The sequence below is a fragment of the Rattus rattus genome, chromosome 5 (genome assembly GCF_011064425.1).
Source record: "Rattus rattus isolate New Zealand chromosome 5, Rrattus_CSIRO_v1, whole genome shotgun sequence".
Taxonomy (NCBI): domain Eukaryota; kingdom Metazoa; phylum Chordata; class Mammalia; order Rodentia; family Muridae; genus Rattus; species Rattus rattus.
Genome location: NC_046158.1, coordinates 48,505,304 through 48,519,069, shown reverse-complemented (window position 1 = coordinate 48,519,069; position 13,766 = coordinate 48,505,304). Strand labels below are relative to the sequence as shown.

The 13,766-nt window shown below is 40.1% G+C and overlaps 1 protein-coding gene across 1 annotated transcript in view; it reads right to left on the bottom strand.

The window, feature by feature from the left end:
• The window catches only part of Dync1i2 (dynein cytoplasmic 1 intermediate chain 2), a 49,711-nt gene extending 36,877 nt beyond the window's left edge, over nt 1-12,834 (bottom strand). Inside the window, exons 1-4 of the mRNA XM_032903472.1 lie at nt 12,727-12,834; nt 12,498-12,582; nt 10,264-10,380; nt 7,612-7,729 (exon numbers count right to left, since the gene is read on the bottom strand). Coding sequence (XP_032759363.1) covers nt 7,612-7,729; nt 10,264-10,371 — 226 coding nt within the window. The 5' untranslated portion in view covers nt 10,372-10,380; nt 12,498-12,582; nt 12,727-12,834. The remainder of the gene's footprint in view (nt 1-7,611; nt 7,730-10,263; nt 10,381-12,497; nt 12,583-12,726) is intronic.
• Nucleotides 12,835-13,766: the final 932 nt, after the last annotated feature.

Here is a 13,766-nt window from a genome sequence, read left to right as displayed (position 1 = left end):
AATACCAGCAAAATTCTTTAGAAATAGGTTAAATAGTAATTACATGTAAATAAATCTATTAACCCAGTTCTAAAGTGAATGTTCAGAAAAAATAATAACTCAAGAGTGGCAGGGCTACCAAACTCTCCTGGTGACTCAGCCGGGAAGGTAGCACCAAGACTGAATGTGCAGTTATTTAAGTGTCCATCCCAGACATCCCACCCTACAGTCTCAATGCTCAGCCGCAGGTTAGAGCCAGGTGATGGAGAGGCCACATTAAACAAGGCTCTTAGCTACTATCAGCTGACTAACTTCATCTTGTAGTAAATAATGCACCTCAGGAGGGACACCTGGGAAATGCAAGTCACTATGATCATCAAAAGGCCGATGCTAATAGAAAACAAGGCGACAATGCTGACTACCACAGTGTAACTCAATTAGTCTCAGGAAAAAAGAATAGAATAATTATACAATGAGGCAGGGCCACTACACTCTCAGACTTCAACACACCTCTGAAATAATGAAAGCATACACTCAGGGAGCAGGAAGACTTGAACTCATGAGCTACCAAATCTTAGAAAGACTTCACTTCTGGAATTCATTTTAAAGGACAGCTTGTAACTATAACTGTCTTTGAAAGTATCATAAGCCATTAATATGTAGCTTTTGTCAAATATTTAAAATATAATTTGCTTAGTAAGACAGTGATTTGATCAGACTGCCTTTATTTCAAGTTGTTTATAAAATGGTCTAAAGCAGGTTTGCATGATACAACATGAATCAGCTAATGGATTTAAGCTGCTCAGAAGTTCATGGCAAAGACAGCACGTGTTCCTTTCTCTGAGAACTGCAGAAGCATGAACTGAAAACACCACCACAGCCCTCCTCATCACATAAACAATTCTGACAAGAGGACTGGTTCCTTCTCTAGCATAAAAAGTTTATCAAGAAGGCTTCACACATCATCCTAAGACCTTGGCTTTCCAAAGATATAAAATTAACATTACAGCCTCTGGTCAATGAAGAATGACTAGAATATTTTTAAGCATAAAGACTCTAAAAATGCACTTAGATTGAAAATTAACACTAAATCTGCAAGTCTGCACAAAAGCCTCAGAGATGAAGGACCGTGCGTGATAGAATAAAGTCTCTGGGGAAAGGGCTTTTGCCTGGAAGCAGTGCTTAGAGAGGTAGGCAGTTATGAAAAGTAAGCACAGAGGTTCAGAATGTTGGCAGAAGACAGTGATTGGACAGAATCAGCTTCTGGGACAACCCAAGGCACCGGGTTTCTCAGCTGGTGCACCAATACACACTTTACTATCGTGTCATGCCCCTTTGTGAATGGACACGTGCGCTCAGCCTAGGGCTCACATCTAAGCTATCTGCTTTCTTTGTTCTTCTAAGGAACATTGCTTTACATATTAACTCTTTGAAATACTAATTTCTCCATATACAATGCCTTTCCTCCAATAATGAACATTATTCATTATCATACTATTAAGAATACTCTTCAAAATAGACTATTATTCATTATTAGAAAATTAAGATGTTGTCTTCAATATAGAGAATTATATTATGACAGTATTGATATTGTTAAAAATATTCTCAATATAATTTAGAGCATTACATTTTTAAATGAAGTTGATAAAAAATTTTGTAGATTAAAATATCATAAGGAACCAACAGGGCTGGAGAGACGGCTCAGAGGTTAAGAGCACTGACTGCTCTTCCAGAGGTCCTGAGTTCAATTCCCAGCAACCACATGGTGGCTCACAACCATCTGTAATGGGATCTGATGCCCTCTTCTAGTGTGTCTGAAGACAGCAACAGGGTACTCAAATAAAACAAATAAATAAATCTTAACATTCCTTATCAAGAATGGTTTGTAAAAATTCATCTACACTTGAAAAGACTGAGCTGGCAACGTGGACAGTGTCCTCTCTACAAGTCTGATCTAAAACACCCGGAAATGACAGGAGACCTCAGAAGGAGAAACAGCAAAGCAAAGCTGGGCCAGCAATGCCGCACTGAAACTTAGCTACTGGATATGCTCACCTACAAGTCAGAACGTTCATTTGAGGAAATAGTGAGTTTCATTTTCTGCTATGTGTCTGTGTACAATGTCTTTTTTCATACTTATTTTTATTTTTATATGTGTGCATTTATGTCTGTGTACAGTGTGCATGCCCATGCTTATGGAAGCAGTGGGGAGGGAGGGGGGGAATGGATCCCTTTGAACTCAAGTTAGCGTACAATGTCTTAAAGAAGGGTGTCCTTTGTTTGGTCTTTCCAAGTAGAAAGACACAATCTAATAAAATCCAAACAAACATTTAAGGTCCAGCCTGTGCTGGACCCATTGATAAAAATGTGAGAGACTCTATTCTCAACAATACCACACAAAAACCAGTCAAATGGCCAACGAAACATCACTCTACCAGCAATAGAGCTGTTTTATTAGTGACACTGAAAATAAAAAGATTAGTCAATCCATGGTGGTATGCACATTTAATCCCAGCATTTGGGAGGTAAAAGCAGGTGGATTTCTGTGTGCTCCAGGCCAGACAATATCAAACTCCATCTCAAGAGGAAAATAATTATCTTAGTAGAATAAAAAGAAAGAATCATATTAGAGTTTTGAACAGTAATTTTAATTTTTAAAATTTAAATATGTTTGATTGTTACTTAAGCAATTTTTTTTTTCTTTTTTTCGGAGCTGGGGGCCGAACCCAGGACTCTACCACTGAGTCAAATCCCCAACCCCTACTTAAAACAATTTTTACAGTGGAAAGAAAACAAGTGTCCATCTATCATGAGGCAAACTAAACTTTTAAAGTTATTCCTTTTATCTACACGAGTGTTTGTTTGCCCAGTGCCCTCAGAAGTCAGAAGAGGGGGTCTGATCCTTCAGACCTAGAGTTACAAACAGCTGTGAGCCACCACGTGCGTACTGAGAATTGAACCTGGGCCCTCTGCAAGAGTAACAAGGGTTCTTAACTTCCGAGCCATCCCTCCAGCCCCAGGGTTTTTTGTCTTATTTTTTAAATTGTAGATTATGAAAACAACAACAAAATTATCACAACTTATCTGTGTATTTTTTATCTTCAGAACAAATTATAAATAAGCACTGGGTATTAATATTGGGGTTATAAATGTATGTTTTAAGGATTATGAAATGCATTTTGCCTAATTATTTTTTAGGATTTGTTTTTAATTATGTGTATATTTATGTGGCAGTATGCACACATGAATGCAGGTGCCCCAAAAGGCCAGAGGAGGGCATCAGATCCCCTGAAGCTGGCTTACAGGAAGTTGTTATCTACCTATATGGGTGCTGAGAACCTAACCCAAGTCTTAGGCTAGAGTTAGACGGTGTTACCTGCCGAGACATAGCTCCTGTCCTCCCACCCCTTCCCAACTGTTCCCTCATTTTTTAAAGGCAACAAGATCACCATAATGTGCTTAGCCCTTTATTGGCTTCATTCTGTTAAGTCAGCTAAGAGGGGGAAAATAGTTTAGAATAAGAAAGGAAGAACATGTGGGGATCTGGCTAAACAGAAAGGCTAAATCCTAAACACTGCAGGCCACAGCAGCTATTGAAAGACATTAATTCTGGGCTGATCAGCTTATGCTCTTTTGGTAAACATAACCTCATATGCCTTTACATTCTTTCAATTTTGAATATACAGCAATGACACTTGGCTTGTTTCTCGAAGCCTGCTTACTACTGTCCTAAGCTGTTCTACTTTGGCTAGATCTAACATTAATATTCTACTGTTACAGGCAGCTATAAATTCTAACTGTTCACATGCCAAATAGCAAGCTGATATTTAATCAAGAAGATGCTGGGGCTGGAAAGATAACTCAATAGTTAATAGACCTTGCTGTTTTGGCAGAATATGCTAGCTCGTTTTATGTCAACTTGTTTGAAGCTAGAATCTGAAAGGAGGAAGCCTCAATTGAGAAAATGTCTCTATAAGATCAGGGCAGATACGTGTAGGCAGGCAGGCCTGTAGGGCATTTTCTTAGTGATCCATGGAGAAGGGCCCATCCCATTATGGGCTGGTGGTTCTGGCACTATAAGCAGCAGGATGAGCAAGCATTGGGGGGCAACACAGTAAGGAGCACCTCTCCATGGCCTCTGCATCAGCTCTTGTCTCCAGGTTCCTGCCCTGTTTGAGTTCCTGTCCTGACTTCCTTCAGCTGAAAAGTGACGTGAAACATACGGCTTTAATAAGTCCTTTCCTCCCCAAATTGCTTTGGTCATGATGTTTCATCAAAGAATCTCTAACTAGGCCACAAAAGATCCCAGTTTGGTTCCCAGCACCAATACGGTAGCTGACACCCTTTTCTGACCTCTATAGACAGCAGGTATGTCACACAGTGACATCATGCATGCAGGTAAAACACTCATACATATAAAAGAAAAATAAATATTAAAAACCGTTAAAATCTTTCAGTAATCACTCACATTCATGAAATTTGTTTTCACTAGAAAGAAAAAAATCCTAGCTATACACTGTCTTTCCATAGTTTAATTTAGCAAAAATGCCAAACTAATGGATTGAAGATTAACAATATTTTTTCCTTTCCTTCTGCCCCTTCTCTCATGTTTACACACAGAACAAAACAGTGGCCGACAGAAGGACTAGCAGGAGAGCTTGGCCAGTGAGGACGAGTGCTGTGCAAGCCCAGAAGCCTGACTCCGTCCCAGAATCTATGTAGGTAGAAGGAAAGAACTGACTTCACAAGGTTCTCCTGTAGCATGTCTGCCACCACCCTGCCCCACCCCAAACAGAAGTAAGAGTAAGAATCTATCAGACAGAAAGGACAGCAAGGGAATAAACGCTCCCTGCTAAGGCTCAGTCTAAGAATGCATGTACAACAGGGAGACAAAATGCTACCTGTGCTTTGCCTGCCTCAGCTAAAACTACTCCAGTTCCAGTTAAGACAAAACCACCTTGTTACTGGCTAGAACGGGTTGACATAGGCATATTTTTACTTTAATCAACTTGTCTCAGAGTTAACTTTCAAAACTCAAGTGTCGCCTAAGAGAGGCTACAACATCTATGACTGAGAGCCAGTTGCAGCTCTGATAAACCATTTCTAGTTTCTCCTTAAGGAAGCCTTTGCTTGAAATCCTTCAACAAGCCCTGCAGACCCAGCCCAGCTATGATGCCTAAGCTATCATTAATTCTTTGCAGCTCCTGCCATTGGAGCTTGTGCACAGGTGCACAGGATCAGGAATTCCTCAGGGTGAAGAGTGAAATAGAACTGTACCCTTCCAGGATCTGAAGACTTTGTCACCATGATATTGGAAGATAGCTCGGTTTGAAGTAAGGATTACTAAATTAGGTCAGATTCTGCTAAATGGAAACAATACAACACTGGTTCCTGGAGAAAGACCTGAGTAAGAATGAATTGCCTTGACTTATGCTAGATATAGTCTTATGTTTAGAGTCTATAGCCAAAGTTTCTTGTAAGCGGAAGTGCATCTATTTTCCTAAGGTAATAATGGTTACCTTGGGGAAAGACTGCTTTGTTTTCTCTGCTTTCTTTAAAGTCTAGTCTTCCTTGTTGCTGTTGCTTTCTTTTGATTGGGTTAAGAACAAAACTCTTCCATCCTGCCCAAGGCCTTGTGTCCATCACCTGGCCTCTGCCCACTTCTGCTCTGCCTCTCTCTGGCTTCTTGCGCTGCCACCACCAAGCCCGCCCAGGCAAGCTTTACGCAGGGACTTACACTCACTATCCCTGCACCTGGACTGCTCCCACTCTCAGCCTTAGCATGTGGGGCTTCTTCTGACCGTCCTGTTCTTACCAAGCTCTTCCTGAACACCTGCTCTAATGCAGCCCGCAGTCTCACTCTGACAGCACCACAACAACCCAGCTCCCTACAGGAACTCTGCAAGGAACTTTATCATAAGTACTCAACATTTTTTGAATTAATGAGTGAATGGTTAAGATTTTTCTTTAAAAGCTTTAAAACTAAGTATTATAAATTCTCACATAGGAGAGTTAGAAATGGAGAAAAGAGGGCAAACCCTCTCTCCTACATCTCCAAAGAGTGATCTTTCAAGAATCAATAGAGAAGGCTATGAATTAAGACATAAGCAAGTAAATTCAGTGAAATGGAAGTTGGGGCAGGGGGTGGGGTGGGGGATTCCTAGAAGAAAAACAAAACCCAATGGCCCAGAAAATAAGAAAACAAGACCCTCTCAAGGCCCGTACAACTCATGAGTGTGTGGGTCAGTTACTAGGATAATAAGAAAAATAGTCGAATTAATTTGTTTTTAAAATCAAAATATATAGCATAGGATTATTAAATACACAAATATAAATATAAATTAATGTGCTATAGTCTTCAAATTCTATCAATAAAGAAAAACTAAGAGCAGGAAGACGTAACAAGGAAGCAGATGCTAAGACAAAGAAGCCTTTTCATCTTAAAACCTTTTAGAAATAAAGATCAGTTTTACTAAGGACAGTTCAGTTTCACAACAGACACACTGCAGTTACTCCCTCTGGTATACATCCCCTATGCTAGATAAAATTAGTCTGCACCCTAGGTATGATGGTACACACCTATAATCCCAGCACTCAGAAGGCCAAGGCAAGAGGATTAGGAGTACGAGGTCAGACTGGGCAGAAAACCCTGTCTCAACAGCTAAACCCAATCCCAAAACAACAAAACCTCAACAACATGAAAACATTGCTAAGGAAACAGCTCTGCTCATAAAGTGCTTGCTGCACAAATATGAGGACTGGAGTTCTAGCCCCAGAACCAGCTATGGTGATACACACTTGTAATCCCAGCCAAGGAGATGGAGTCTAGTTGACCTTCGGACTCACTGGTAGCAGCCTCGTCTACTCTGAGAGCCCTAGGTCAGGAAGGTAGGCAGCACCCAAGGAACACCATCCAAAGCTGTCTTCTAGATTCTACATGCATGGCACCTAACTGAACACACACAAACACACAAAGACAGCAGCTCAACAATAACCTTCAAGTGCCAGGTCCCTAAAATGCCACACTCAAATACAGTCTCTGTAGCAGCACCTAACACAGAACTACATTAAGCATTAATGCTTTCGTGTATGTATCTAGATAGTTCTCAGTATCTCTCCTGCACAGTCTACTGGCTTAATATAGCAATCAAGATGACTAACACAGGAGGAAGACCAGGACCAAGTGAGATTAGTGCCAAAAGAAGCAACAGTACTATGTGCTTTCTGGAACAGGGAGAATACTATACATTTCTCTTCCTGCTCCTTCGTTCTGAGTACTTTGACTTAGTATACCTTATCCTAGCCTACAAAAAGGAGAATAGAGTTAAGATTAGGAAATACTCATCTTTAAGTTTAACACAGTATAGTGCATAGTAAATTGTTTATTTAAATAAGAAAATTCAATTGGTAGCTTGGTAATGTGTTGGTAGGTATTAATCTTGATTTCACAAATAAAGTAACTCTGTACTGATATATCTGGGATAAAAAGGAATTACAGGCAAATGCTAAGATTAATGCTTTTGAGACAAAGAAAATATGAAAAGGTAACAAACCAATGCACTGAGCTTGGCTATGTCTGAGCTCGACAGAATCTACGCCGTCTCCCATGAATAGATATAGTCAGGTCCTTACCAATAGGGGAGTCTGTAGTTAGCCCCATGCTCTGAAGCAAGGCCTCGGCTTCTCGTCTCTTCTTTTCAAGGTCAGACTCTTCCTGCACAGAGACTGAAGCTTCCTTCTTCTGATCAGTCTGAAATTTTAAGTCAAAACTCAAGTTAAAGTTTACTATGAAAGACTTCTACATATATATGTTTTATTTGAAGGCTTTATTTTACTTCGCATATGCGGACAGTGTTTTGCTTGCTTGCAGGTATGCATGTGCAGCACAGGCTGGTACCCATGGAGGCTAAAAGAGGAAGCCGGATCCCTAGACTGGAGCTACCATACTGTGAACTGCCACGTCATGTGGTGCTGGGAATCAAAACTGGTCCTCTGGAAGAGCCACTGTGCAATGACTTTTAGGATGAAATTAGTTTTTAATATTAAAGTTCTTTTTATAAATCATTATTACTTCATCAATGTTTATAATCTAGAGGTCTCCACAAATAAAGAGATTTAAGACATAAGAATTAAGCAAATAGATTTGTTTAAAAAAAGAATCATTTTTAAAGTTCTACATAAAATTTCCAATGGATTTATGTAAAGACTATTTATAAAACATTCTTCCAGAGAGGCTGAAGAGAGGACTTGGTGGTTGAGAGTCCACACTGCTCTTACACAGGACCCAAGTTCAGTTCCCAGCCCCCATGTCTAGTAACCAACAACCACCCAAACTCTAGCTGTGGGAAAGACAACAGGCTCTGGACTCTTCCTTGGGCATCTCTACCCATGTACAAGCATGTACACACACAGGTAATTGTTTAAAGCTCTTCTGGAGAAAATTAATTTTTAAAAGTTATAGATATCATTATTGTGTCTGGTTTTTTGTTTGTTTTTTCATCTTACCCATGCTGGCCTCAAATCTGGACTTACGAGGTCTTCCTACCTTAACTCCCAAGTAGATAGGGTTGCACACAAATGCCCCTAACCCCATTCTTAGGTCTTACAGTAACAAAAACACATGGCTGGAACTGGTTAAAACCAAAAAAAAAAATTTTAATAACATAACATTTTGTTAGGAAAATTTTACCAACTTTTTTTTTTTTTTTTTTTTTTTGGAGCTGGGGACCGAACCCAGGGCCTTGTGCTCACTAGGCAAGCGCTCTACCACTGAGCTAAATCCCCAACCCCTTTACCAACTTTTATTTTGGCCATTTATATATATTTTAGCAAAATCTTCTAGCTACAATGGACAAATCTAACATTCTTAGAACATAAAAATATCAAGAAAATCTTAAGCTTTCAATGAAAACCTTGTCAAGTAGACAACTGTTATTTATATACTGATTGACTTTTCTTGGTCACAACATTTTATATCATATTAGCTTATTTTCATCAAATTATAGCAAAAAGAGGTCCCATTGCCAAGCTGAGCCTTCACTGCTTACCATCTCACACTGTTATGAGACTTTAAGTCAGACATTAATCATGTCAGAATTACCCCTTAGAGGCCACTTACAGCCACCCACAGAAGACAAAGTCAAGGTTGCTCTCAATATTGACTCAACAGTTTAAGGCTCTAAGTACTATTTGGACTGACTCTGCCAGTCTGAACCATGCTTTCCCCAGTTAGCTGTGACTCAAATATCCAAGGCAAAGCTTCAACCCATTTCTGTGTATCACAGAAAGGTTTGGAAAGGTAGGAAACAGCCCAATTACAGTACCTCAGTATCTTCCCAAGTATCTCAGCAATGCTTTCCCTCTAGGTCCTAAGAGGGGTCTTACAGTCTTCTTGTAGTCCTGGCTATTACTTACACATTTATAAACACAAACTTGGTAGGACAGGCAGGCACACTTAGGGCAAACTATGTTATACTGACCATTTGAAATGTATCTGTGTACACAAATCTGCCCAAAGAGATGCACTTAGGAACAATGTGTAAATATCAAGGAAGAGCAAGTAAAGTATGGCCAGCTCAAAGCCAACATATATTTGCAATATCATGGTATGTGATAAACAAAATCAGAAGATAAAAGTACCTTTTTAATACTTTTTTTTTTTGGTTCTTTTTTTTTGGAGCTGGGGACCGAACCCAGGGCCTTGCGCTTCCTAGGCAAGCACTCTACCACTGAGCTAAATCCCCAACCCCCCTTTTTGATACTTTTAATCTACTGCTCAGTAACCATATTTCAAGGACTAACTCATGACAAATATTAAATATATGCAAATTTCTACTCAAATAAGTTGTTACATATATTTTTCAGTTTGCCAGGAATATCAAATTATCTGGATAATGAGTTTATTATGATAAACTAATTTATTATATGTATACATATATATATATATGTGTTACCTTAATGCAGATGAGTACTATAATGTACTACAATGAACTAAAATGCAGATGACCCTTACTTTGCCTAAAAAATATATCTCTAGAAGACTACATGAGTAAATTTAATTTTTATAACTCAAATCTTAGAAATGCATCAAATTATAAATTTCAGCTCATTGAGAACATCATCCTGCACCAGTTTTGTCATCGTTGTATACCCCACTTCAAAGCAAGATTCACTGATCAGGCTGCACTGGCAGTGACAGCTTGGGATCTGCAGGGTCCTGATACTAGTGCAGAATGCCCTTACTCATACTGAAGGCTTTTGTTGGTTTTAGTGAATCAAACATACTTCTTTTTTTTTCCTTTCCTCTTCTTTCCTCTTCTTTTCTTCTCTGATTTGGGCCAACCGTTGCTTCTTACGTTCCAACTCAGCTTTTAATTCACTTTTGTCCGACATGGTTGTGACCTTAAAAGCACACCAACATTTACAATAATCATTACACTGATTTAAAAAACAAACATTTGGCTTTTAAAAACAATTCAGTACTTCAAGAAGTATGCCAAGAAGATAAAAGACGTTCAATGGTACCCATGGAGAAAATATAAGTTCTACTTTTAAAGTAATAAAAATATATATACATAGGGTTAAAAAGGTAAGATAAAATTATAAACAAATGTATATACAAGTATTTCCTAGACTTGAGCATAATCTAGCACATAAGTGCTTTCATGTTCCTAAGCCCACATTTAACAATGTGTCACTCTGTAGCCAGGCTGGTCTTGAAACCATAATGTAGCCCAGGATGTCCTCATAGCAATTCTCCTACCTCAGACTCTGGTGTGCTAAAGTCATCCAGCACACCCAGATTCGATGTTTTCTGATGACTCTGTATTTGAGTACTAGGTAATAAAGGTCATAACTAGTGTTATGTTATGTTAAAAACAAACCACACTGTTGGCTTAAGTTCTGGCAGAGTTTGAGGGCTCACACCTGTAATCCCAGCTCTCTGGAAGTGAGGCACAAAGATTCTGAGTTCCAGGTAGACTGGGCCGTACATAGCAAGACAGGCTTTTAAAGAACTCTTATGTCTTCAGCTATGAAACCAAGACTATTACCAGAGATGTCTGTGTTTTGTTCCCAGAAACTTGATAAAACACTGAATGGCTAAACAGGAAATTCCTAAAAATTCTTTTAAGTTCTATAGATGTTCCACCACTATCAATCAAACAATATCTTTCCACCTGAACACGTTCTTGTGGCCTTTTTATATGATTATCTATACGGCCTGAAACGTTCCCTAGTAGAAAGTCATCTCACTGAATTGGGGGCTGTGTTTTTGTCACATTCACATCACAGCAACCTTAACACTGAGCTGACAATGGCTAAGTGATTCACCTGCAAAGGAGATGGACTTACAAACATGATCCCATCGTCATACTGCCTGTTATGAAGGAGTGAGGAAGTAGGAGCTTTCTGAACTGGAAAGGTAACCTAGGAGCTCAGTGTAAGGTAGGAGCCAGGACCTTGTTACCTTCTCTACATTACTGGTTTAATCTCTGTCAGTGTCTCCCTCTACACAACTGCAGGATTAAATGCTTTCGATCAAGGAAAACTCGGTGAATAACCTCTTGAGGAGTTTAGGAATCTCTTAGGATCTCAATAAATTTGGATAAAGGGCAAGTTGGTAAGGAGCCAAAATTCATCCATGAAAACGAAAAAATTCTTCTATGCAAATGAAAAAGAGGCATTTTGGTTAGAGTACTTCAGAAAGACAGGGCAGTGCTGCAAAAACTGGCGAGCAGGTAACGGTAAATTCATTTCATATACACTCTTACACATACTTCCAACCAAGTTATTTAAACAAATTCGCAAAGCAAAGCTCGTGTTTCTTCGCCCACCCTTTTCAGGTCTCCAAATAATATGTAAAGGCTGTTGAAAAGAGCTTCCATACATATTACTCTGATAATATTATTTATACTATTATGTATTATAAATAATACTTATAATTTTCTGTTTTGAGCCAATTGTCAACGTGTATACCAATACTGCCTGCTATCTAGTTTAAAGAAATACTTTTTCTGTCAACCATAACTATTCTGTCCCTCTGAAGCATAGGCGATCAGTTAGCACCCTCACTCTCAGACAGGCCAGGGCTCCGTGACTGACAGGTTCATTTTCTTAAAACTCCGGAGAAAGGAAACTGTCTAGAATGTTTACAACCTCAGTGTTCAGCGACCTTCAACACTAGGTGCCTGGTCATGCTACTGACCCAGGTAGCAGTCACTTTTATTAATAAAAAATAAGCAAAGCTTAAGGAATTACTTTCTCCCAGGGCTTAAGGCCAAGAGGGTGCGGTCCGGGCTGGAGTGTGTCCAGGGACCGCCAGACCAGTGCGGGACAAACTCCTAGGGTCTGGGCCGCCTGCGGAGGGTCCCGATGGGTTGCCAAGGGCCGCGGTGGCCTCCCCAGGCCGCCTTAAGTCACCCGGACCGGCGCTGTCAGTACATCGGGCGGGCGGGCCCGCGAGCTGCGAAGCAGCCATCAGAGGCAAAAGGGCCTTGAAGGAAGCGCAGCCAACCCACCTGTCAGGTGGTGATGTGGAGATAGTTTCCTCTGACCGGTAACTTTCCGGGAACGTCCCTCTCCAACTGTCGCCACCACAGATCCCTGGCGTCCCAAACACACAAAGAGGGATGGGCGGCGGCCGCTACGGCGAGAGCCAAGGGACAAATGACTGCGCCGAGACGCGGTCTCCCACAAAAACAGAATCTTTACCGCCCGGCACGGAAGGGCGCCCTCTCTGTGACTTACCTTTTGCAAAACAGAATTTGACCGGTGAAATAGAGACACACCGGCCGCGGGATCCGAAGCGTTTCCGCTTTGGCAAAAGCTGGACAACTACACCTCACATCCTGGGGCGGAGCACGCAATACCCCAGAGAACTACAAGTCCCAGCAGCGAGGCGCCCTTGCGTGAGCGAGCGGAGTTCTGTGGGAGTTGTGGTCTCCAATAGAAGCAAGGAATACTGGGATATGTAGTCAGTTCTTGGTACTGTTGCCAGCACCAAGGCCATCTATCTGCCCTTAAAATGCTAATGAGAACATTCCAGCGCTTATATTGAAGGTGTTTTCTTCCGCTGAATAGTGGTTACAATGTTGTTTGTGTTGCTTAAGGTCTGTGGCCCAACATTAACAAAATCTTAAGAAACCCTGTTTTCCTTAATGAACCTGAGAAAAGGACTTTTAAAGAAGTTTATTTATTGGCTTGTACCTAGATAGATATGCGGGGACATGAATTATTGAGGATTCTTATAGCATGTGACACAAGATCTAAATAAAAATATATTGGGGCTAGAAAGATGACTCAGCTGTTGAGAGCACTGACTGCTCTTTCAGAGGTCCTGAGTTCAATTCCCAGCAACCACAGGGTGGCTCACAGCCATCTGTAATGGGATCAGATGCCCTCTCGTGGTGTGTCTAAAGACAGCTACAGAGTACTCATATAAATAAAATACATAAATTTTTAAATTAAAAAAAATTAATTATCGGGGTCGGGGATTTAGCTCAGTGGTAGAGCGCTTGCCTAGCAAGCGCAAGGCCCTGGGTTCGGTCCCCAGCTCCGAAAAAAAAATAAAAATAAAAAATAAAAATAAATAAATTAATTATCATAAAAATAATTTCTAGTATTTTATAACGGAATAGTTTTCTCCTAAAAATGTGTTTGTGTTTGGTAAGAAAGCATCTTATACTATTGGATCTGATTAGATTTTTAAAGAAAATTATTGGAATAAGAATTTACCAGAAGTACATTGGCTGATACATGTGACTTGAATTTATTTAAATAATTTGAAG